This window comes from Phyllobates terribilis, unplaced genomic scaffold, assembly GCF_046119375.1.
Source record: "Phyllobates terribilis strain yellow unplaced genomic scaffold, ASM4611937v1 Scaffold_1__5_contigs__length_1240528914, whole genome shotgun sequence".
NCBI lineage: Eukaryota > Metazoa > Chordata > Amphibia > Anura > Dendrobatidae > Phyllobates > Phyllobates terribilis.
The window spans coordinates 140,012,325-140,035,745 of NW_027362761.1; the positions used below are offsets into that span (position 1 = coordinate 140,012,325).

Genomic DNA, 23,421 nt, shown 5'->3' on the forward strand with positions numbered 1-23,421 from the left:
AAGTTACGCGGACTCTCATCGCTTCAGAAAAGCCAAACATGTGGATCCTAAATGTGGTTTAGGCACACTGTGGGGCTCAGAAGGGTGCATTTGGATTTGAGAGCGCAGAATTCGCTGGATTTCGTAACTTGAGACGTAACGTGGAAGCCCCTATATTTCCGATAACAGATGACGGACCAGAGTGGGGACTTTTTTTTTGGGGATTGAGTTGAAGCTTTTGTTGGGAATATTTTGGTTCACATTTATCCGGCGCTCTACGCTGAGCATTTAAAATGGGGGTTTCCATCTAAATCTCCAAATGACGTGATTCAGATGAAACCCCAAAGGGATCCATTCACTATAATGAGGCAGCAGAGTTACTCTGGACTCAGTCTCGCCTCTGTTCAGCTGGTGTCCTTTTCAGAAGTGCACAAAACTATGGCCAACGGCGCTTTTATGCACGCCTAAAAAGATGGACACTGCTGGATCACAGGCCAGATAGAGTTCACAGTGACTCCACCTGCCTCATTATAGGGAATATATGTAAAAACAAAAAAATACACATACATACATTTATTGGTGTAATATTTTTCTTTTTTTTGTGATTTTTTTTTTAAATAGTAAAAAAAAAAGCTAAAAATGTTTTTAAAACTTAGTCCCTGTATGGGACTTCAACCTTTATATGTCTGATCACTGGTCTCATGCATTTTGTAAATGTTTTTCCCAGCAATATGCACTCCTGAAGGATGATGATGGAACTTGATATTCGGATTCAAAGATGATTTTAATTCAAACTAAAATACAACCGGTTTCGACTTCTTTGAGCCTTCCTCAGGTATAACATCATGCATATAAACAGATCTATCTACACACATTTTATAGCAGATATCCCTGCTTGTCATTTTGGGTGGGGACTGAAAGATCTGTTTTTCAGACACCCCCAGATACTCAGATATGCAGGATTTTGCACTCTGAGGAATCTAACAAAACCCATATACTAAATGACTTTTATACAGGTTTTTTTTTTTTTTGCACAACAAATTTTTCCACACAAAGTATTTTCTTTTCTAAAAACACTATAAATATAATTTTACCATATATGAAATGTCTTATAACCGCTTTAAAGCCCATGACGTATTAATACGCGTCTGTGCACTGGGCATTAAGAGCCTGACCCGTATTAATACGTCATGGCGATTGCGCCCGCACACAGGCTGTGCGGGCGCGATCGCCGCCGGGTGTCAGCTGATTGTCACAGCTGACACCCGGTACTATGTGCAGGGAGCAGTCCCGCACCACTCCCGGCACATTAACCCCCGCAATGTTGCGATCGAAGTCGATCGCAACGTTGCGGTGGCAAGGGGAGGTGATCGCAATACTCACCTCCTCTTCCGGCCTCCAGCGCTGTCTGCCGCGGAGGCAACATCCGGGTCACCAGACAGCAGGAAGATAGTTTGGTCATGCGCAGTGCATGACCAAATGATCTTCTCCCTGTGCAGCGCTGACAGCCTGCATAGCACAGGTATGGTGCTCCATTCCTGTGCTATGCAGGCGATCAAAATAAAATAAGTGAAAGTCCCATAGTGGGACAAAGTAGAAAAGTAAAAAAAAGTCTCAGAAAGTGGAAAAAAAAAAAAAAAAAAAAAAAAAAATTGTAAAAATATATAAAAAAATAAATAAATAATCCATCAAAAATAAAAATATAATGTACCCATCAATAAATATTATGAAAAAAAAACAAAACAATAAAAGTACACATATTTGGTATCGCCGCGTCCGGAATGACCTGACCTATAAAACTGTCCCACTAGTTAACCCCTTCAGTGAACACGGTAAAAAAAACAAAAAAAAACGAAGCACCATACTGCCAACCAAAAATGGAATAACATGCGAACAAAAAGACGAATATAAATAAAAATGGTACCGCTGAAAACGTCATGTTGTCCCGCAAAAAACAAGCCGCCATAAAGCTCCATCAGCTGAAAAATAAAGAAGTTCCAGCTCTCAGAATAAAGCGATGCAAAAAAATATTTTTTTTCTATAAAATAGCTTTTATTGTGTAAAGGCCACAGCTGTGTAGTCGGTAAGCCAAACCTGCGACTCCGACTCCTCAATTTTCCTTATATTGCTTATATTTAAGTGAAAAATTTATTGTAGTACAATGTGAACATCAGACATTTAATCATTTTTATGATACAATAATCAAGATATTTAGATAGAATATAATGATGGATAGCTGGAGGGATAGATCAATGGATGGATGGATAGCTGGAGGGATAGATCAATGGATGGATGGATAGAGGGATGGATGGATAGCTGGAGGGATAGATCAATGGATGGATGGATAGAGGGATGGATGGATAGCTGGAGGGATAGATCAATGGATGGATGGATAGAGGGATGGATGGATAGAGGGATGGATGGATAGCTGGAGGGATAGATCAATGGATGGATGGATAGAGGGATGGATGGATAGCTGGAGGGATAGATCAATGGATGGATGGATAGAGGGATGGATGGATAGCTGGAGGGATAGATCAATGGATGGATGGATAGAGGGATGGATGGATAGCTGGAGGGATAGATCAATGAATGGATGGATAGCTGGAGGGATAGATCAATGGATGGATAGAGGGATGGATGGATAGCTGGAGGGATAGATCAATGGATGGATGGATAGCTGGAGGGATAGATCAATGGATGGATGGATAGAGGGATGGATGGATAGCTGGAGGGATGGATAGAGGGATGGATGGATAGATCAATGGATGGATGGATAGAGGGATGGATGGATAGATCAATGGATGGATGGATAGAGGGATGGATGGATAGCTGGAGGGATAGATCAATGGATGGATGGATAGAGGGATGGATGGATAGCTGGAGGGATAGATCAATGGATGGATGGATAGAGGGATGGATGGATAGCTGGAGGGATAGATCAATGGATGGATGGATAGAGGGATGGATGGATAGCTGGAGGGATAGATCAATGGATGGATGGATAGAGGGATGGATGGATAGCTGGAGGGATAGATCAATGGATGGATGGATAGAGGGATGGATGGATAGCTGGAGGGATAGATCAATGGATGGATGGATAGAGGGATGGATGGATAGCTGGAGGGATAGATCAATGGATGGATGGATAGAGGGATGGATGGATAGCTGGAGGGATAGATCAATGGATGGATGGATAGAGGGATGGATGGATAGCTGGAGGGATAGATCAATGGATGGATGGATAGAGGGATGGATGGATAGCTGGAGGGATAGATCAATGGATGGATGGATAGCTGGAGGGATAGATCAATGGATGGATAGATAGAGGGATGGATGGATAGCTGGAGGGATAGATCAATGGATGGATGGATAGAGGGATGGATGGATAGCTGGAGGGATAGATCGATGGATGGATGGATAGAGGGATGGATGGATAGCTGGAGGGATAGATCGATGGATAGAGGGATGGATGGATAGCTGGAAGGATAGATTGATGGATGGATGGATAGAGGGATGGATGGATAGCTGGAGGGATAGAGGGATGGATGGATAGCTGGAGGGATAGATCAATGAATGGATGGATAGAGGGATGGATGGATAGCTGGAGGGATAGATCAATGGATGGATGGATAGAGGGATGGATGGATAGCTGGAGGGATAGATCAATGGATGGATGGATAGAGGGATGGATGGATAGATCAATGGATGGATGGATAGAGGGATGGATGGATAGATCAATGGATGGATGGATAGCTGGAGGGATAGATCAATGGATGGATGGATAGAGGGATGGATGGATAGCTGGAGGGATAGATCAATGAATGGATGGATAGAGGGATGGATGGATAGCTGGAGGGATAGATCAATGAATGGATGGATAGAGGGATGGATGGATAGCTGGAGGGATAGATCAATGAATGGATGGATAGAGGGATGGATAGAGGGATGGATGGATAGCTGGAGGGATAGATCAATGGATGGATGGATAGAGGGATGGATGGATAGCTGGAGGGATAGATCAATGGATGGATAGCTGGAGGGATAGATCAATGGATGGATGGATAGAGGGATGGATGGATAGCTGGAGGGATAGATCAATGGATGGATGGATAGAGGGATGGATGCATAGCTGGAGGGATAGATCAATGGATGGATGGATGGATGGATAGAGGGATGGATGGATAGCTGGAGGGATAGATCGATGGATGGATAGAGGGATGGATGGATGGATAGCTGGAGGGATAGATCGATGGATGGATGGATAGAGGGATGGATGGATAGCTGGAGGGATAGATCGATGGATGGATGGATAGAGGGATGGATGGATAGCTGGAGGGATAGAGGGATGGATGGATAGCTGGAGGGATAGAGGGATGGATGGATAGCTGGAGGGATAGATCAATGGATGGATGGATAGAGGGATGGATGGATAGCTGGAGGGATAGAGGGATGGATGGATAGCTGGAGGGATAGATCAATGGATGGATGGATAGAGGGATGGATGGATAGCTGGAGGGATAGATCAATGGATGGATGGATAGAGGGATGGATGGATAGCTGGAGGGATAGATCAATGGATGGATGGATAGAGGGATGGATGGATAGAGGGATGGATGGATAGCTGGAGGGATAGATCAATGGATGGATGGATAGAGGGATGGATGGATAGCTGGAGGGATAGATCAATGGATGGAGGGATAGAGGGATGGATGGATAGCTGGAGGGATAGATCAATGGATGGATGGATAGAGGGATGGATGGATAGCTGGAGGGATAGATCAATGGATGGATGGATAGAGGGATGGATGGATAGAGGGATGGATGGATAGCTGGAGGGATAGATCAATGGATGGAGGGATAGAGGGATGGATGGATAGCTGGAGGGATAGATCAATGGATGGATGGATAGAGGGATGGATGGATAGCTGGAGGGATAGATCAATGGATGGATGGATAGAGGGATGGATGGATAGAGGGATGGATGGATAGCTGGAGGGATAGATCAATGGATGGATGGATAGAGGAATGGATGGATAGATCGATGGATGGATGGATAGAGGGATGGATGGATGGATAGAGGGATGGATGGATAGCTGGAGGGATAGATCAATGGATGGATGGATAGAGGGATGGATGGATGGATAGAGGGATGGATGGATGGATAGAGGGATGGATGGATGGATAGAGGGATGGATGGATGGATAGAGGGATGGATGGATGGATAGAGGGATGGATGGATGGATAGAGGGATGGATGGATGGATAGAGGGATGGATGGATAGAGGGATGGATGGATAGCTGGAGGGATAGATCAATGGAGGGATAGATAGAGGGATGGATGGATAGCTGGAGGGATAGATCAATGGATGGATGGATAGAGGGATGGATGGATAGAGGGATGGATGGATAGCTGGAGGGATAGATCAATGGATGGATGGATAGAGGGATGGATGGATGGATAGAGGGATGGATGGATGGATAGAGGGATGGATGGATGGATAGAGGGATGGATGGATGGATAGAGGGATGGATAGAGGGATGGATAGATGGATAGAGGGATGGATGGATAGAGGGATGGATGGATAGCTGGAGGGATAGATCAATGGAGGGATGGATAGAGGGATGGATGGATAGCTGGAGGGATAGATCAATGGATGGATGGATAGAGGGATGGATGGATAGCTGGAGGGATAGATCAATGGATGGATGGATAGAGGGATGGATGGATAGCTGGAGGGATAGATCAATGGATGGATGGATAGAGGGATGGATGGATAGCTGGAGGGATAGATCAATGGATGGATGGATAGAGGGATGGATGGATAGCTGGAGGGATAGATCAATGGATGGAGGGATAGAGGGATGGATGGATAGCTGGAGGGATAGATCAATGGATGGATGGATAGAGGGATGGATGGATAGCTGGAGGGATAGATCAATGGATGGATGGATAGAGGGATGGATGGATAGAGGGATGGATGGATAGCTGGAGGGATAGATCAATGGATGGATGGATAGAGGAATGGATGGATAGAGGAATGGATGGATAGATCGATGGATGGATGGATAGAGGGATGGATGGATGGATGGATAGAGGGATGGATGGATAGCTGGAGGGATAGATCAATGGATGGATGCATAGAGGGATGGATGGATAGAGGGATGGATGGATAGAGGGATGGATGGATGGATAGAGGGATGGATGGATGGATAGAGGGATGGATGGATGGATAGAGGGATGGATGGATGGATAGAGGGATGGATGGATAGAGGGATGGATGGATGGATAGAGGGATGGATGGATAGAGGGATGGATGGATAGCTGGAGGGATAGATCAATGGAGGGATAGATAGAGGGATGGATGGATAGCTGGAGGGATAGAGGGATGGATGGATGGATAGAGGGATGGATGGATGGATAGAGGGATGGATGGATGGATAGAGGGATGGATGGATGGATAGAGGGATGGATGGATGGATAGAGGGATGGATAGAGGGATGGATGGATGGATAGAGGGATGGATGGATAGCTGGAGGGATAGATCAATGGATGGATGGATAGAGGGATGGATGGATAGAGGGATGGATGGATAGCTGGAGGGATAGATCAATGGATGGATGGATAGAGGGATGGATGGATAGCTGGAGGGATAGATCAATGGATGGAGGGATAGAGGGATGGATGGATAGCTGGAGGGATAGATCAATGGATGGATGGATAGAGGGATGGATGGATAGCTGGAGGGATAGATCAATGGATGGATGGATAGAGGGATGGATGGATAGAGGGATGGATGGATAGCTGGAGGGATAGATCGATGGATGGATGGATAGAGGGATGGATGGATGGATAGAGGGATGGATGGATAGCTGGAGGGATAGATCAATGGATGGATGGATAGAGGGATGGATAGATAGAGGGATGGATGGATAGAGGGATGGATGGATAGAGGGATGGATGGATAGAGGGATGGATGGATAGAGGGATGGATGGATAGAGGGATGGATGGATAGAGGGATGGATGGATAGAGGGATGGATGGATAGAGGGATGGATGGATAGAGGGATGGATGGATAGAGGGATGGATGGATAGAGGGATGGATGGATAGAGGGATGGATGGATAGAGGGATGGATGGATAGAGGGATGGATGGATAGAGGGATAGATGGAGGGATAGATGGAGGGATAGATGGAGGGATAGATGGAGGGATAGATGGAGGGATAGATGGAGGGATGGATGGATGGAGGGATGGATGGATGGATGGATGGAGGGATAGATGGAGGGATAGATGGAGGGATAGATGGAGGGATAGATGGAGGGATAGATGGAGGGATAGATGGAGGGATAGAGTGTGATAGACATGACAGCTACAGACAGCAAATAGTACATTGCACATATCGCACATATAGATCACACATTGTACAGAAAGCACATAATAATCACCTACAATATTAGCATTAGTTACCTTCCTGTGACAGAGATGAGCAGTAGTACTTTCACTTTCTCCAGCTCGGGGCCCAGGAATCGGATCCTGTGCAGGGCAGGCACCCCTCCCCCTCCTCTCTCTGGTGAAGACGGCAGAAGACAGGACAGAGGAGGGGAGATTGCCCCCTGCAGTCTGGAGCCGATGCAGGACGGGAGCACTGTAGCATACAAGTGAGTTTTGATAGGTGCGTGCCCCTGCTTCTGGGGGGGGGGCAGCTGCTCCCCCTGCCGCTCGCTGGCTACGGTCATGATTCACACACAGCATTTTTGCGGATCCGTTTTTTGCAGTAAAATGCAGTGACTCTGGGCATCCCAGCAAAGTCAATGGGTTTCAAGATATGACATTCAGACACATCGTTTTGTGAGGATCCATTTTGGGCTCAAAAACGGATCCTCACAAAGAATGAGCATGTCAGTTTGTTCGGCGTTTTTCTAATCTGCTTTTGCCATTGAAAACATTATCTATGAGCTCAAAAACCTTTCAGGTGATGCGTTTTTTTTAAAAAGCTGATCTGCTTTTGCAGCTGAAAAACGTATCCTCAAAAAACGCAGCTAAAACGCTGTGTGTGAATGTAGCCTTAGATCAGGAATAGAACAGCCATTTATAGGACATTTCATAACTTTCCAAAATTCCTATGACAAAATATTCCCCACAAACTGCATTGATCTACTGCACCCAATTTATTATATATTTTAGGAGTCGGTCCATTTATACCGACTCCACCAAAATGAGCACAGACTGACTCCACAGCCCTGGTAAAAGCGCCAAAACACAGAAAAATTATATAAATGTGGTACCTCTGTAAACATACTGACCCGAAGAATAATGCTACCTTATCAATTTTATCACACGCGGAACAGCATAAAATTTTTTTAAAAAAAAACCAATTCCTGAATTGTTGTTTTTTGTTTATTCTGCCTCCCAAAAATCGGAATAGAAAGCAATCAAAAAATGTCACGTTCCTGAAAATGGCACCAATAAAAACATCAACTCATCCCGCAAAAAACAAGCCGTCACATGACTGTCGGCCAAAATATGGAAAAATTATAGCTCTCAAAATATGGCGATGCAAAAACTAGATTTTACAAAAAATGCGTCTTTTAGTGTATGACAGCTGTCAATCATAAAAACCCGATATGATTCTGTTATCGCACCTACCCGAAGAATAAAGTCGTCTAATTACTTATACCGCACGAGGAACGGCGTAAAAAATTGACTCTCGGGTTAGGGTTGTTTTTTTTTTCAAAAGTAAAAAAAAAAAAAAAAGATGACGATATGGCAACTAGTGTTGAGCGCAAGTGCTCGCTACTTGAGTTTGCATCGGGTACTTGGGTATGCACTGAGTATCGCGGGTGCTCGAGTCTCCGCCCCATACGCTTCGCGGCCAAAAAATCCTCGCGGGGATTGCCTGCCATGCACGAGCGATCCACGCATGTTTTTTTTTTGGGGTGTCTAATAACCGTGAAACATGTGATTGGGGACTCGAGCATGTCACTCGAGCACCCGCGATACATGGTGCATACCTGAGTACCCGATGCAAACTCAAGTAGCGAGCACTTGCACTCAAGACTAATGACAACTTATCAATATGATGACCTAATGTTATCAAATTCAGTGTCGTACCTCTGGCTTCAAAATGTTCACTATACCCCTTGATAAAATCTTTGAGGGGTGTTTCCAAAATGGGGTCACTTGTGGGGGGTTTCCAATATTTAGGCACATCAGGGGCTCTCCAAACGCGACATGGCGTCCTCTCTCGATTCCAGACAATTTTGCGTTCAAAAATTCACACAGTGCTCCTTCACTCCTGAACCCTGCCGTGCGCCCAAACACTGTATTTTACCCAATATGGGGTATTGGTGTACTCAGGAGAAACTGCACAAAAGTTTTTGGGGTCCATTTTCTCCTCTTACTCTTGTGAAAATAAAAAAATTGGTGCTAAAACATCATTTTTGTGGAAAAAGTTAGATTTTTTTATTTTCACGGCTCCATGTTATAAACTTCTGTAAAGGACTTGGGGGTTCAGGGTGCTCACCACACATCTAGATAAGTTCCCTGAGGGGTCTAGTTTCCAAAAGGGTATCACTTGTGGGGGTTTTCCACTGTTTAGGCACATCAGGGGCACATCCGCTAATTATTCAAGCAAATTTTACATTCAAAAAGTCAAATGGCGCTCCTTCCCTTCTGAACCCTGCCATGCGCCCAAGCAGTGGTTTTCCACCACATATGAGGTATCTTCTTACTCAGGAGAGATTGCACAACAAACTGCATGGTGCAATTTCTCCTGTTACCCTTATGAAAATGCAAAATTGGGGGCTGAAAAACATTTTTGTGGGAAAAATGTGAAAATTAAATTTTTACAGCTCAATGTTATAAACTTCTGTGAAGCACCTGGGGGTTAAAGGTGCTCAACACACATCTAGATAAGTTCCCTGAGGGGTCTAGTTTCCAAAATGGTGTCACTTGTGGGGGGTTTCCACTGTTTAGGCACATCAGGGGCTCTCCAAAAGCAACATGGAGTCCGCTAATTATTCAAGCAAATTTTACAATCAAAAAGTCAAATGGCGCTCCTTCCCTTCCGAGCCCTGCCGTGCGCCCAAACAGTGGTTTTTCCCCACATATGGGGTATCTGCGTGCTCAGGGGAAATTGCACAACAAATTTTGGGGTCCATTTTTTCCTGTTACCCCTGCGAAAATAAAAAAAATTGGGTTTAAAATAACATTGTGAAAAAAGTTAATTGTAAATTTTTTTCTTCCACATTCCAAAAATTCCTGTGAAGCACCTGAAGGGTTAATAAAGTTCTTGAATGTGGTTTTGAGCACCTTGAGGGGTGCAGTTTTTAGAATGGTGTCACTTTTGGGTATTTTCTGTCATAAAGACCCCTCAAAGTGACTTCAAATGTGATGTGGTCCCTAAAAAAATGGTTTTGTAAATTTTGTTGGAAAAATGAGAAATCGCTGGTCAACTTTTAACCCTTATAGCTCCCTAACAAACAAAAAATTTTGGTTCCAAAATTGTGCTGATGTAAAGTAGACATGTGGGAAATGTTATTTATTAACTCTTTTGTGTGACATATCGCTCTGATTTAAGGGCATAAAAATTCAAATTTTGAAAATTGCTAAATTTTCAAAATTTTCGCCAAATTTCCGTCTTTTTCACAAATAAACACAAGTGATAGCAAATAAATTTTACCACTATCATGAAGTACAATATGTCACGAAAAAAAAATCTCAGAATCAGGGGGATCATTTGAAGCGTTCCAGAGTAATTACCTCAAAGTGACAGTGGTCAGAATTGTAAAAATTGGCCTGGTCATTAATGTGCAAACCACCTTGGGTTGTAAAGGGGTTAAAATGTTATTAAACATACTAAAAGTGTGATTTCATACAGAAATGTAAAATCCTACAAACATATGCATTATGACAAAATTTAAAACCCTTTCTTTCTTCATATTATAGCCATTTTCAAATACAATATTTCATTCATATATGTAAAAAAAAAAAAAAAAAAAGAAATTATATATATATATATATATATATATATATATATATATATATATATATATATCTGTCAATATTTATTTTATATGTCACATACCCTCTATAATATCATTTAATCCATCTGGGTATAATGTACCCAGACGGAAGATACAATATGATTCTTTCAGGTTTAAATTTTGTACCCTACTAGTACAATTCTCAGGTATTTGCTCCAACGGGGTCACGGAAATATTGAATGTGTTATTATGCTTCAAACATAAGTGCCGAGATAAGCTGTTTTAAAAAAACATTTTTGGTGTTGTGCTTGTGGCCATTCATACGGGATCGTAGGGACTGGATGGTCCGACCCACGTATTGCAGGCAACAGGCACAGCTAATGACATATATCACAAAATCACTATCACACGTTAATTTTTGTATGATTGCTATGGTTTCACCCGTACTGTACGACGTAATGTACCGAGTCATATGATTGATGATTTTGTAGGTACAATATTTTCAGGAACCACATCGATAGACCCCCCGTTTGAAAGCATCCATTTTATTTATCCTAGTTTTTTCTTTTTTCTTTATACATAAAGATAAGAAATATCCAAAATGATTAATTATGGCAGCATACAGAACTAATCTAGAAAGAACTCAGCAGGAGTGCTTATCTAGAGAGAACAACAAAAATAAGGATGTGGAGGAGGTGATAACTAAGGAAGGAGGAGAAAAACCTGAGCAGATAATTAATAAGAATAAGGAAAGAAAAAAAGATGGATGGCAGTATAATTTTATTACCGCTTTTAATCGCAGTAATACGGAGATCAGAAACATTTCAAATAAATACTGGTACTTGTTGAAAAAGGATACATTTTTGAAAAAACTTTTACCAGATAGACCCAATATTACCTTTCGTAGGGGCCAAACAGTGAAGGGTATAATTGCCCCTAGTAATCTCAGAATGACCAAAGATGGGGAACGGGAATGTATAAAGAAAAAACTAGGATAAATAAAATGGATGCTTTCAAACTGGGGGTCTATCGATGTGGTTCCTGAAAATGTTGTACCTGCAAAATCAATCATATGACTCAGTACATTACGTCGTACAGTACGGGTGAAACCATAGCAATCACACAAAAATTAACGTGTGATAGTGATTTTGTGATATATGTCATTACCTGTGCCTGTGGCCTGCAATATGTGGGTCGGACCATTCAGTTACAAACAGGGTGGCACATGTTAAGGAGCTGAAACTCCTAAACCCTTCATCCAATTTTAATGTGGATACCCTCAAATGAAAGCTGAAAGTCTGAACTGCAACTGCATCTGAATTGTTTTGTTTAAAATTCATTGTGGTAATGTCTAGAACCAAAATTAGAAAAATGTTGTCTCTGTCCAAATATATATGGACCTAACTGTATGTTTGAAGAATAATAAAACATTCAACATTTCCGTGACCCCGTTGGATCAAATACCTGAGAATTGTACTAGTAGGGTACAAAATTTAAACCAGAAAGAATCATATTGAATCTTCCGTCTGGGTACATTATACCCAGATGTATTAAATGATATTATAGATGGTATATGACATATAAAATAAATATTGACAGGTATTTATATATATATATATATATATATATATATATATATATATATATATATATATATATATATATATATATGTAATTCATTTTTTAATTTAATTTTTTTTTTTTTACATATATGAATGAAATATCGAAAAATTGTATTTGAAAATGGCTATAATATGAAGAAAGAAAGGGTTTTAAATTTTGTCATAATATATATGTTTGTAGGATTTTACATTTCTGTGTGAAATCACACTTTTAGTATGTTTAATAACACTTTAAAAGACATTTTATATATGGTAAAATTATATTTATAGTGTTTTTAGAAAAGAAAATACTTTGTGTGAAAAAATTTGTTGTGCAAAAAAAAAAATAGGTTTTGATGAAAAAAAAACTGTATGAAAGTCATTTAGTATATGGGCTTTGTTAGATTCCTCAGAGTGCAAAATCCTGCATATCTGAGTATCTGGGGGTGTCTGAAAAACAGATCTTTCAGTCCCCACCCAAAATGACAAGCAAGGATATCTGCTATAAAATGTGTGTAGATAGATCTGTTTATATGCATGATGTTATACCTGAGGAAGGCTCAAAGAAGTCGAAACCGGTTGTATTTTAGTTTGAATTAAAATCATCTTTGAATCCGAATATCAAGTTCCATCATCATCCTTCAGGAGCGCATATTGCTGGGAAAAACATTTACAAAGTGGTATCGCCCATGAAAGCTCTGTCCAGTGCTCTCATCAGCTCCCAGATTTCTGCAGCAAACTGAATGGAAAGAGGAATGGACTGATCCACTGATTGGATCTACATGCAGAACCTCAAGACACCAAATAGGTGAGTGGATTTACACATCACATCACAGGGGCGTCGGAGAGCTAAAGGGGAGGGGGGGCGTGCTCTCCTTCTCTTCTAAATGCCGCGACCGCGGCAGCTCAAAGATAGCAAAGGGTTAACATCATTGGGACCCGATCCAATCAGGTGGTAGCAAGAGCAACACAATCACACCGCTTGCAGGACCCTGGGGGTCCTAAGAGTTGCAAGACCGCAGACCATAAAGAAATGTCCGCGCTGCACAGAGCCCAGCAAGTGCCGACATTTATCTACAGTGGGCGGTCGGGAAGCGGTTAATCTGCATAGTTTTTAGAATTTTTTTTTTAATACAAGGCTCACTGTGCAGGGGCCTAACAGAGATGACTGACCCGGAGGTCATTGTTTGACCTCCGGCTGCCATGGCAAAATTCAGCACTGCATGATCGCTTCACAAGGTTGCTGATGGGGATACAAAGTTAGCCCCCTCCTTCTGTTAACCATCTAGGTGCTGCTGTTTCTATTGACAGAAGCATCTAAAGGGTTAAACGGCCACAATTGCTGCTAGCAAAGATCATGGCTGTCACAGCAGAGTGTCAGTGAGTGATCTGAGGAGAGACAGTGAACAGCTAACAGAAGCTTAGAAGAGAGACAACACTGGGAATCTGTGAATGCCATGATTGACATATGATCGGATAATATCCCATTGATATCTACAGGACCCATGCAGTTTGATTAAAGGGTCCTGCTTGGATTGTAGGGGACATAACCACCAGTGAAACACCCACCATAAACATATAGGGGCAAGCAAGCCTATGAGGAAGAGATTAGTAGATTTTCTACGACACAGCTAGCAGACCCCCTGACTCAACTGGCAGAAGCTGCAACCATAAAAATATTCCTGACACAAAAGGACTAGGGAAGGAAGGGAATGATCCACATTCCTTCAGCTGCCTGCCACTGTCTCCAGCGCCCAGGCCTTTTCCTTCATTATTATTATTGGGAGCACTGTGGCCAACAAGCTTATTAGGGTTTCTGAGGCAGGCTGCCACAAATTAGTATTTTGGGATCATATTTAGACTACAGACAACAAATAACTGCATTAATATTGTACCTGGATTTTTGTAATAATTACAAGACAAAACATTTTCCCTACAAAGAGAATAATTTTGGTCACATTTTGACTATTTTGCTGAGATTTCCTGTTCTCCACCCTTAATCTACATTACATCATTTCATAAAAATAACATCATAGGGCCTTACAAAATAAAGATGCATGTAATGGAAGATATATCAACGTACAATAGTTTTACAGAACGTTTTTGACCTCAGATTCCTTGTCCAACACTAAACTTGCAGAAATGTAGTTTCGGTATAGACAATGAAAAAGATAACTGCATGTTCTTTGCATCTGGAATCATCACAGTGAGTTCACATATCTGGTAAATTAGTTTTGTTGTAATTAATCAGTTTTAATTAAATGTTCCGGTGTCAACATAAGCATATGCTACAAAGTCTCCAAGTTTATTGCCCTCCATGTCATAATGAAGCATCTTGAAGCAAACATCACAGAAGAAGCAAGGATCGTCTGGAGCAAGGCTGTCTTGGTTTGTTACCCACCTGAAACACAGAAAAAAAAAATAAGTGTTGATTTATTTTCTTATTATTGATGGTCCAGCTTCAAATTCAGCAGAAATGCAAGGAAGCAAAGATGATGCTTGTGGAAGAAAGCACGTCAACTAAAACCAGAAAATGGAGGAAAGAAGAACTTATTATAGCCAAAACCCACTACTACCTACAATTCCTTAAAAGAACTTCCACACTCCTGTCTGAGCTGCAATGTACAACATTTAGAGTTAGGCTATGTGCCCACAATGCAGAAATGCTCAGGATTTTTTCCTGAGCATTTCTGCATCTCCCTGGCAGAAAAAAACGTACAGTGCCTACAAGTAGTATTCAACCCCCTGCAGATTTAGCTGGTTTGATAAGATGCAAATAAGTTAGAGCCTTCAAACTGCAAACGAGAGTAGGTTTTATGAACAGAAGGATAAATCTTACAAACCAAAAAGTTATGTTGCTCAGTTGAATTTTATTAAATTTTAAACATAAAAGTGTGGGTCAATTATTATACAACCCCTATGTTTAATATTTTGTGGAATAACCCTTGTTTGCAATTACAGCTAATAATCGTCTTTTATAAGACCTGATCAGGCCGGCACAGGTCTGTGGAGTTATCTTGGCCCACTCCTCCATGCAGATCTTCTCCAAGTTATCTAGGTTCTTTGGGTGTCTCATGTGGACTTTATTCTTGAGCTCCTTCCACAAGTTTTCAATTGGGTTAAGGTCAGGAGACTGACTAGGCCACTCCAACACCTTGACTTTTTCCCTCTTGAACCAGGCCTTGGTTTTCTTGGCTGTGTGCTTTGGGTCGTTGTCTTGTTGGAAGATGAAATTACGACCCATCTTAAGATCCTTGATGGAGGAGCGGAGGTTCTTGGCCAAAATCTCCAGGTAGGCCGTGCTATCCATCTTCCCATGGATGCGGACCAGATGGCCAGGCCCCTTGGCAGAGAAACAGCCCCACAGCATGATGCTGCCACCACCATGCTTGACTGTAGGGATGGTATTCTTGGGGTCGTATGCAGTGCCATCCAGTCTCCAAACGTCACGTGTGTGGTTGGCACCAAAGATCTTGATCTTGGTCTCATCAGATCATAGAACCTTGAACCAGTCTGTCTCAGAGTCCTCCAAGTGATCATGAGCAAACTGTAGACGAGCCTTGACATGACGCTTTGAAAGTAAAGGTACCTTACGGGCTCGTCTGGAACGGAGACCATTGCGGTGGAGTACGTTACTTATGGTATTGACTGAAACCAATGTCCCCACTGCCATGAGATCTTCCCGGAGCTCCTTCCTTGTTGTCCTTGGGTTAGCCTTGACTCTTCGGACAAGCCTGGCCTCGGCACGGGAGGACACTTTCAAAGGCTGTCCTGGCCGTGGAAGGCTAACAGTAGTTCCATAAGCCTTCCACTTACGGATGATGCTCCCAACAGTGGAGACAGGTAGGCCCAACTCCTTGGAAAGGGTTTTGTACCCCTTGCCAGCCTTGTGACCCTCCACGATCTTGTCTCTGATGGCCTTGGAATGCTCCTTTGTCTTTCCCATGTTGACCATGTCTGAGTGCTGTTCTCAAGTTTGGGGAGGGTCTTAAATAGTCAGAAAAGGCTGGCAAAAGAGATCTTTAATCCACACATGTGAAGCTCATTATTCTTGGTGCCTGAACTACTTCTTAATACTTTAGGGGGACCAAACAGAATTCTTGTGGTTTGAGGGGTTGAATAATAAATGACACTCTGAATTAACTTTTAACGTTTTAAAAAAAACAAAAAAAAAAACAAAATTTGCTGCAGTGCATTTCCCACTTCCAGGCTGATCTACAGTAGAAATGTCACAATGCCAAGTTAATTCCGCATGTGTCAACCAGCTAAATCTGCAGGGGGTTGAATACTACTTGTAGGCACTATATGTGGATTGTACATGCGTTTTTCCTGCCCGGGACATGCGGATGTGCAGCGTTCTTCACATGCATTTCCGCATGCGGGTTGACAAGCGTTTTCCAAGAGATTTTAGCATCACTTGGAAAGTGCTTGTCAACTTGGTCACACTATATAAATCCATGCAACCGGCATGGATTTATATAGTGTGACCAAGAGAAGGTCAAAAAATAAATATATACTTACCCTCCGATGGCCCGCGCTGTCTTGCTTCACCGTCCCGGCTGCCGGCAGCGGTAGAGTGAAGGACCTGCAGACGTCAGCGTAGCGTGACCCGTCACATGACTCTGACGTCAGCGCAGGTCCTTCATTCCATCGCGAAGTGCCGGGAAGCAAGGAGGAGCGCACCGCGGGCCGCCGGAAGGCAAGTATACATTTATTTTTTATTTTATTCTTTTTTTACATCTTTTTTAATGGTACCTGGGTGTGGATGAGACTCTCCTCTCCTCTACACCAGGGTACCATCCGCACATTAGAACGCACCAATTACGCAAGTACAGATTCAGTCTTGCGGAATTGGCGCGTTCTAATGCAAGTCAATGGCGGCGAAAACGCAGCACTTCCGCAAAATAATTGATAGTGCTGCGTTTTTTCCGCAATGATGATCCGCAGCGGAATTTCCGCAGCATCTGCACAGCACATGCGGATTATCATTGGGGGACATGGCAGGCCTTCTACCATGCGTTTAAGCGTTTCTGCGACTGCGGAAACGCTTAAACGCATCGTGGGCACACAGCCTTAAGCTTTACAACATTATTATCTGCATTACATGGACTACAGACAGCACTAAGGGACAGTCAGATAGCATGGTGTCTGCATGGCATAGCAAAGCTACAGGGTCTTTGCAGGGAGCTATTTTAGGAATCAGTGAAAAACCCCATAGAGAATAAATGTTCTCCAGAGATCTTTTATGGCTTCTTGGGGGATAGATTATGTGAAAAATATCAATATAAAATAAGAAAAAAGTGTAACCAAAATAAAAACAAAAAAGAAAAAAAAAAGACCTTACACCAATTTAGCCTTTTTTTTTTTTTTTAAGTAAAAAATGCATTTTATTGTATGTACATTACATAACTTAAAAAAACAAAATTAAAACAAATTAGGTATCCATAATACTGTAAGAATTAGATAAATGGGTGCAGTGTAAAACCTAATAAGCAAAAAAAAAAATACAAACTATTGCATATAAAACAAAGCCTTAGACATCAGGGAAAACAAAAACAAAATTATGGCTGCAAAAATGTGGGAAGGCAAAAATGAAGAGAGTTAACTGATCATTAAAAAGTCTATTTTGCCAAGTGTTTTCATGCTGAGCTGGACACATGATGAAATACTGGTTGCAGAGCGGAATAAAACGTTTTTGTTTTTTTTTCTTCTTCTTTCTACTCCGTTGTGGAGTTATTAGCCATCAAAGTATTTGGTTCCCAATGAGTTAATTTTCACTGGGAGAATGAACTTCTGAGTGAAACTGCATTTTGCAGCTGCTATAGAAGTAAATTCTGACATTGTAAAGCTTCCAAATTAGGCTGTAGCAAAGCTAGGTAGGCTAGGGTTAAATCTTCGTTATACAGGTTCTGATTAGATCACCTGGCTAGCCCTGCATATAACCAGCCTAGCTGTTCACCTTAATCAGTCAGCTCAGGGAAGCTGACCAGACTGAATGTGTCTTGGACTACAGAGAGAGACAGGCCAGAATCCCTCTCTGAGAAGAGTCGCACAAATCGTGTGCAGAGAACCGCAAGTATCAGTGGTTGCTAAGGACAATAGCTGTTTTGTTTGAAAGAGCTGGGGCTAGCTCTGCAATATATGAGTACCCAGTGCCTGTTCTGTTTAGTAAGCATCTAAACAAGGCTAGGGATTTAGGTTTATGAGTTTTTTGGTGATGTGCAACCTGTGCAAAGCAATAAAAACTCCATGTGTTGGTACCTAAACTACACTGCTCAAAAAAATAAAGGGAACACTCAAATAACACATCCTAGATCTGAATGAATGAAATATTCTCATTGAATACTTTGTTCTGTACAAAGTTGAATGTGCTGACAACAAAATCACAAAAAAATCATCAATGGAAATCAAATTTATTAACCAATGGAGGCCTGGATTTGGAGTCACCCCCAAAATTAAAGTGGAAAAACACACTACAGGCTGATCCAACTTTAATGTAATGTCCTTAAAACAAGTCAAAATGAGGCTCAGGATTGTGTGTGGCGTGCCTGTATGTCCTCCCTACAACGCCTGGGCATGCTCCTGATGAGGTTGCGGATGGTCTCCTGTGGAATCTCCTCCCAGACCTGGACTAAAGCATCCGCCAACTCCTGGACAGTCTGTGGTGCAACGTGACGTTGGTGGATGGAGCGAGACATGATGTCCCAGATGTGCTCAATCGCATTCAGGTCTGGGGAACGGGCAGGCCAGTCCATAGCTTCAATGCCTTCATCTTGCAGGAACTGCTGACACACTCCAGCCACATGATGTCTGGCATTGTCCTGCATTAGGAGGAACCCAGGGCTAACCGCACCAGCATATGGTCTCACAAGGAGTCTGAGGATCTCATCTCGGTACCTAATGACAGTCAGGCAACCTCTGGCGAGCACATGGAGGGCTGTGCGGCCCCCCAAAGAAATGCCACCCCACACCATTACTGACCCACTGCCAAACCAGTCATGCTGAAGGATGTTGCAGGCAGCAGATCGCTCTCCACGGCGTCTCCAGACTCTGTCACGTCTGTCACATGTGCTCAGTGTGAACCTGCTTTCATCTGTGAAGAGGACAGGGCGCCAGTGGCAACTGCCAATCCTGGTCTTCTGTGGCAAATGCCAAGCATCCTGCATGGTGTTGGTCTGTGAGCACAACCCCCATCTGTGGACGTCAGGCCCTCATACCACCCTCACGTAGTCGGTTTCTAACCGTTTGTGAAGACACATGCACATTTGTGGCCTGCTGGAGGTCATTTTGCAGGGTTCTGGCAGTGCTCCTCCTGTTCCTCCTTGCACAAAGGAGGAGGTAACGGTCCCGTTGCTGGGTTGTTGCCCTCCTATGGCTCCCTCCACATCTCATGGTATCTGCTCCATGCTCTAGACACTGTGCTGACAGACACAGCTATCCTTCTTGCCACAGCTCGCACTAATGTGCCATCCTGGATGGACTGCACTACCTGAGCAACTTCTGTGGGTTGTACTGTAGACACCACCTCATGATACTGTACCTCTAGGGGTGAGAGCAATGGCAAAATGAAAAAGTGACCAAAACAGCCAAAAAGGATGAGAACAGAGAAATGGTCTGTGGTCACCACCTGCAGAACCACTCCTTTATAGGGGGTATCTTGCTAATTGTCTATCATTTCTACCAGTTGTCTGTTCCATTTGCACAACAGCAGGAGAAATTGATTCACAATCATTGTTGCTTCATAACTGGACAGGTAGATTTCACAGAAGTGTTATTGACTTGGAGTTACATTGTGTTGTTTAAGTGTTCCCTTTATTTTTTTGAGCAGTGTATATTTCATATGTTAAGGCTACAAAAGGCCTAATACCTACCAGAGCGAGTGAATCCCTACAATTGATGGATGCAATGCGGGTGTGACGTCCCAGAGAGCACAGGTGATTGCAGTGTAAAGATTGAATATCCTGGGTAAAGGCAGCTACAGCATTGCAAACAGTCTGAAAGCATGGAAGAGCTTCTTAAGCAATTAGTCTAGGTGCAGCAACAGCAGACCCAACAGGAAAACAACAAACTCCTGATCCAGCAGTATCAACAGCAGCAGGAATTAAAGCAGCGGCTTCTGCAGCAGTTACAGCAGAAGCATCAACAGCAGATGGCTCTCCTGGCAGAAACTGTCCAAGAGATGGCATCACTCGCTAGCCAAACTGAAGGTATCCAGGAGATAGGAACAGTACGGGAAACCATATAGAAGATGACTCCAAGACGACGCTGAGGCTTTTCTGACTCTACTTGAAAGGGTGAAAGACAGAGAGAAACTGCCCCCAGAGCAATGGGCAGAGGTCCTACCTCCATACCTTATGAGGGAACCACAGAAAGCTGAAGGCGGAGCTTATGGCACATTTGGGCTTTCACCCTGGCAGTCCGAACATAAGGGGTCCACCTCTGGCGCTAACAAAGGGACAAGCCTCCCAGGTTCCAGATATACGACCTGTTACAACTGGTGCAAAAAAGGCTTGGAAAAAGAACACACCATTTGTGTTCGAAACGCGTTGCTTTTATGGACATGGCTTTGATATCTGTATCTTAACTCAATAAAGACAACTATTTTTTGGGATTTATCTGTGGCTGGAGCTTTTCTCCTTTTTTTTTTTTCCTACATGGACTCCGAAGTGGTTCCTCGTGCTCCGTACCTCAGAACGCCTATACTCAGGTGAGCTGGTGAACCTTTTCTATTTTGCTGCAAAAAAGGCTGCAGCCGGAGACCTGCTCTCCAGTACAGATGGTGGAAGAGTGGTAGTGGACCGATATATCCACTCACTACTGAAATCCGTACAAAGCTGTGTTGTCTAAGGAGATACCCAGAATGCACATGACTTAGTAAGCCTGGTGGAAAGATACTCAGCCATGGAGAACTTCCTGGGCAATGAACAGAACCTAAGGTCACATTTCTGGGATACCCAAAAGAAGGGGCCCAGGGCTAAGTCTGAGGGGCGCACAAAGACCGGGGAGGGGGGGGTCAGAGCCAGGTTCAAAGGGTACAACTCGTATCAATATTCGTTGAAGGTGTCGAGTCACAGACTGTGGTTCCGTGTCCCACCAATTGGGAATGGTCAAGGACTTGTTGCATGCTATTGTTATCGGTCGAGCTTTTCCTTTGTTCTGTAACTTATAGGCTAAAGCTGTAGTACGCAGTAGTCCAGTTCCATGATGGAAACTGTGAATTTCCTTTTAGGCTGTGTGCCCATGATGTGGATTTAATGCGTTTCCACAGCGGCATTTTGCCGCGAAAATGTATTAAAAAAACTTGTTAAGTTGTCTGCCATGTTTCCCAATGATAATCCGCATGTGCTTTGCACATGCTGCGCAAGTTTCCGCTGCAGATTATCATTGCGGAAAAATCCGCAGCACAACCATTTATTGTGTGTAATCGCTGCGCCATTGACTTGCATTGAACCGCATAACATCCTCATGTATACATGTTATGAGGTTCAATGCGTGGATGGTACCCCGGTCTGGAGAAGAGGAGACTCTCCTCCAGACCCGGGTACCATTAGTAAAAAAAAAAGAATTAAAACGTAAAAAATAAAAAAAAAACATACTTACCTCTCCGGCGGCGTGCTCTGTCCTCGGCGTCCCGCAGTGTTCTGAAAGGACCTGCGGTCACAATTTGGTCATGTGATGGTCACACGACTGCTGACGTCAGCAGTTGCATGACCTGTCAGCTGACTAAATGATGTCACCACAGGTCCTTTCTGAACACCGTGGGACGCAGAGGCCGGAGGATGCCACCGGAGAGTTAAGTATAAATTAATTTTTTTTTTTTTTCTGTTTTAATTTTTTTTTTTTTTTTTTTTTTTTTACTATTGATGCTGCATTTAAAGCAGCATAAGTTGGTCACACAATATAAATCCATGCCGGTTGCATGGATTTATATTGTGTGACCAACGTGTCAAGCACTTTTCCAAAGTGATGCTCAAAATCGCTTGGAAAAGCGCTAGAAATAACGCATGCGAAAACGCATGCAAAAATGATTAAAAAAAGCTTCTCCCTGGCAGAAAAAATGTATGTAAAATCCGCATCAATTCAGCATTGTGGGCACATAGCTTTACTGTACTGGCTAGAAAGGAGGATAAGGAAGCATCCCCTGAAGTGAATATCCCTGACCTGGAGGAGTCCCAAGACAACTTTGGGACTACCCAGCTCAGAGACTTAACAGTAAATGGTACTCTGGAAAATGTAAGTGGGGTTCCCCGGGAGACAGGAGCCGATAATCGGTTTCGCAAGGGGCCAGGCATATTGATTTGCTGTGTTGTGGGAATAAAGTGAAGGGACAAGTAAAAGAGCGCTTCCTCTAGGCCCAAGAGGAAAAACCCATGTGTTATAATCGGTCAGCTCGAGTGAGACAATTTAAAGGGGTTGTCCACTACTAGGACAACCCCTTTTTAAACTAAATGTTTGGCCCCGATAAAATAAAGCCTGCACTCACTTCCTGTGTCGGCGCCATTCCAGCGGTGTTGGCACTCGTGGTCCTGCGGCTCTCGCGTGTTATGACACGTGAGCCCAGAGCCCAATCAGCACTGGAGTCACTGTACCCTTTGTATGAATTGAACATGAAGAGGAAATCAGATCAGCTGCAGCCCTAAAGTCCTCTTTGTGTTCAATTCGTAAGAAGGCGGGAACAGTGATGCCAACCGCTGATTGGGCGCCAGACTCGCTTGTCATGACAACAGCACGAGAGCCCCAGTACCGCGAGTGGAAACACCGCTGGAACGGAACTCGCACGGGAAGGGAGTATAGGCTTTTTATTTTATTGTGGCCAAACATTTAGATCAAGAAGCAGTCGTCCTAGTAGTGGAC

The 23,421-nt window shown here is 43.1% G+C and overlaps 1 protein-coding gene across 2 annotated transcripts in view; it reads right to left on the reverse strand.

Annotated features, from left to right (window-relative positions):
* Positions 1 to 14,407: 14,407 nt before the first annotated feature.
* The window catches only part of SNAPC3 (small nuclear RNA activating complex polypeptide 3), a 66,049-nt gene continuing 57,035 nt past the window's right edge, over positions 14,408 to 23,421 (reverse strand). Inside the window, exon 8 of one of the 2 annotated variants that reach the window (XM_073652312.1) lies at positions 14,408 to 14,968. In XM_073652312.1, coding sequence (XP_073508413.1) covers positions 14,821 to 14,968 — 148 coding nt within the window. In that variant the 3' untranslated portion in view covers positions 14,408 to 14,820. The remainder of the gene's footprint in view (positions 14,969 to 23,421) is intronic. The other variant, XM_073652304.1, reaches the window with a different exon arrangement.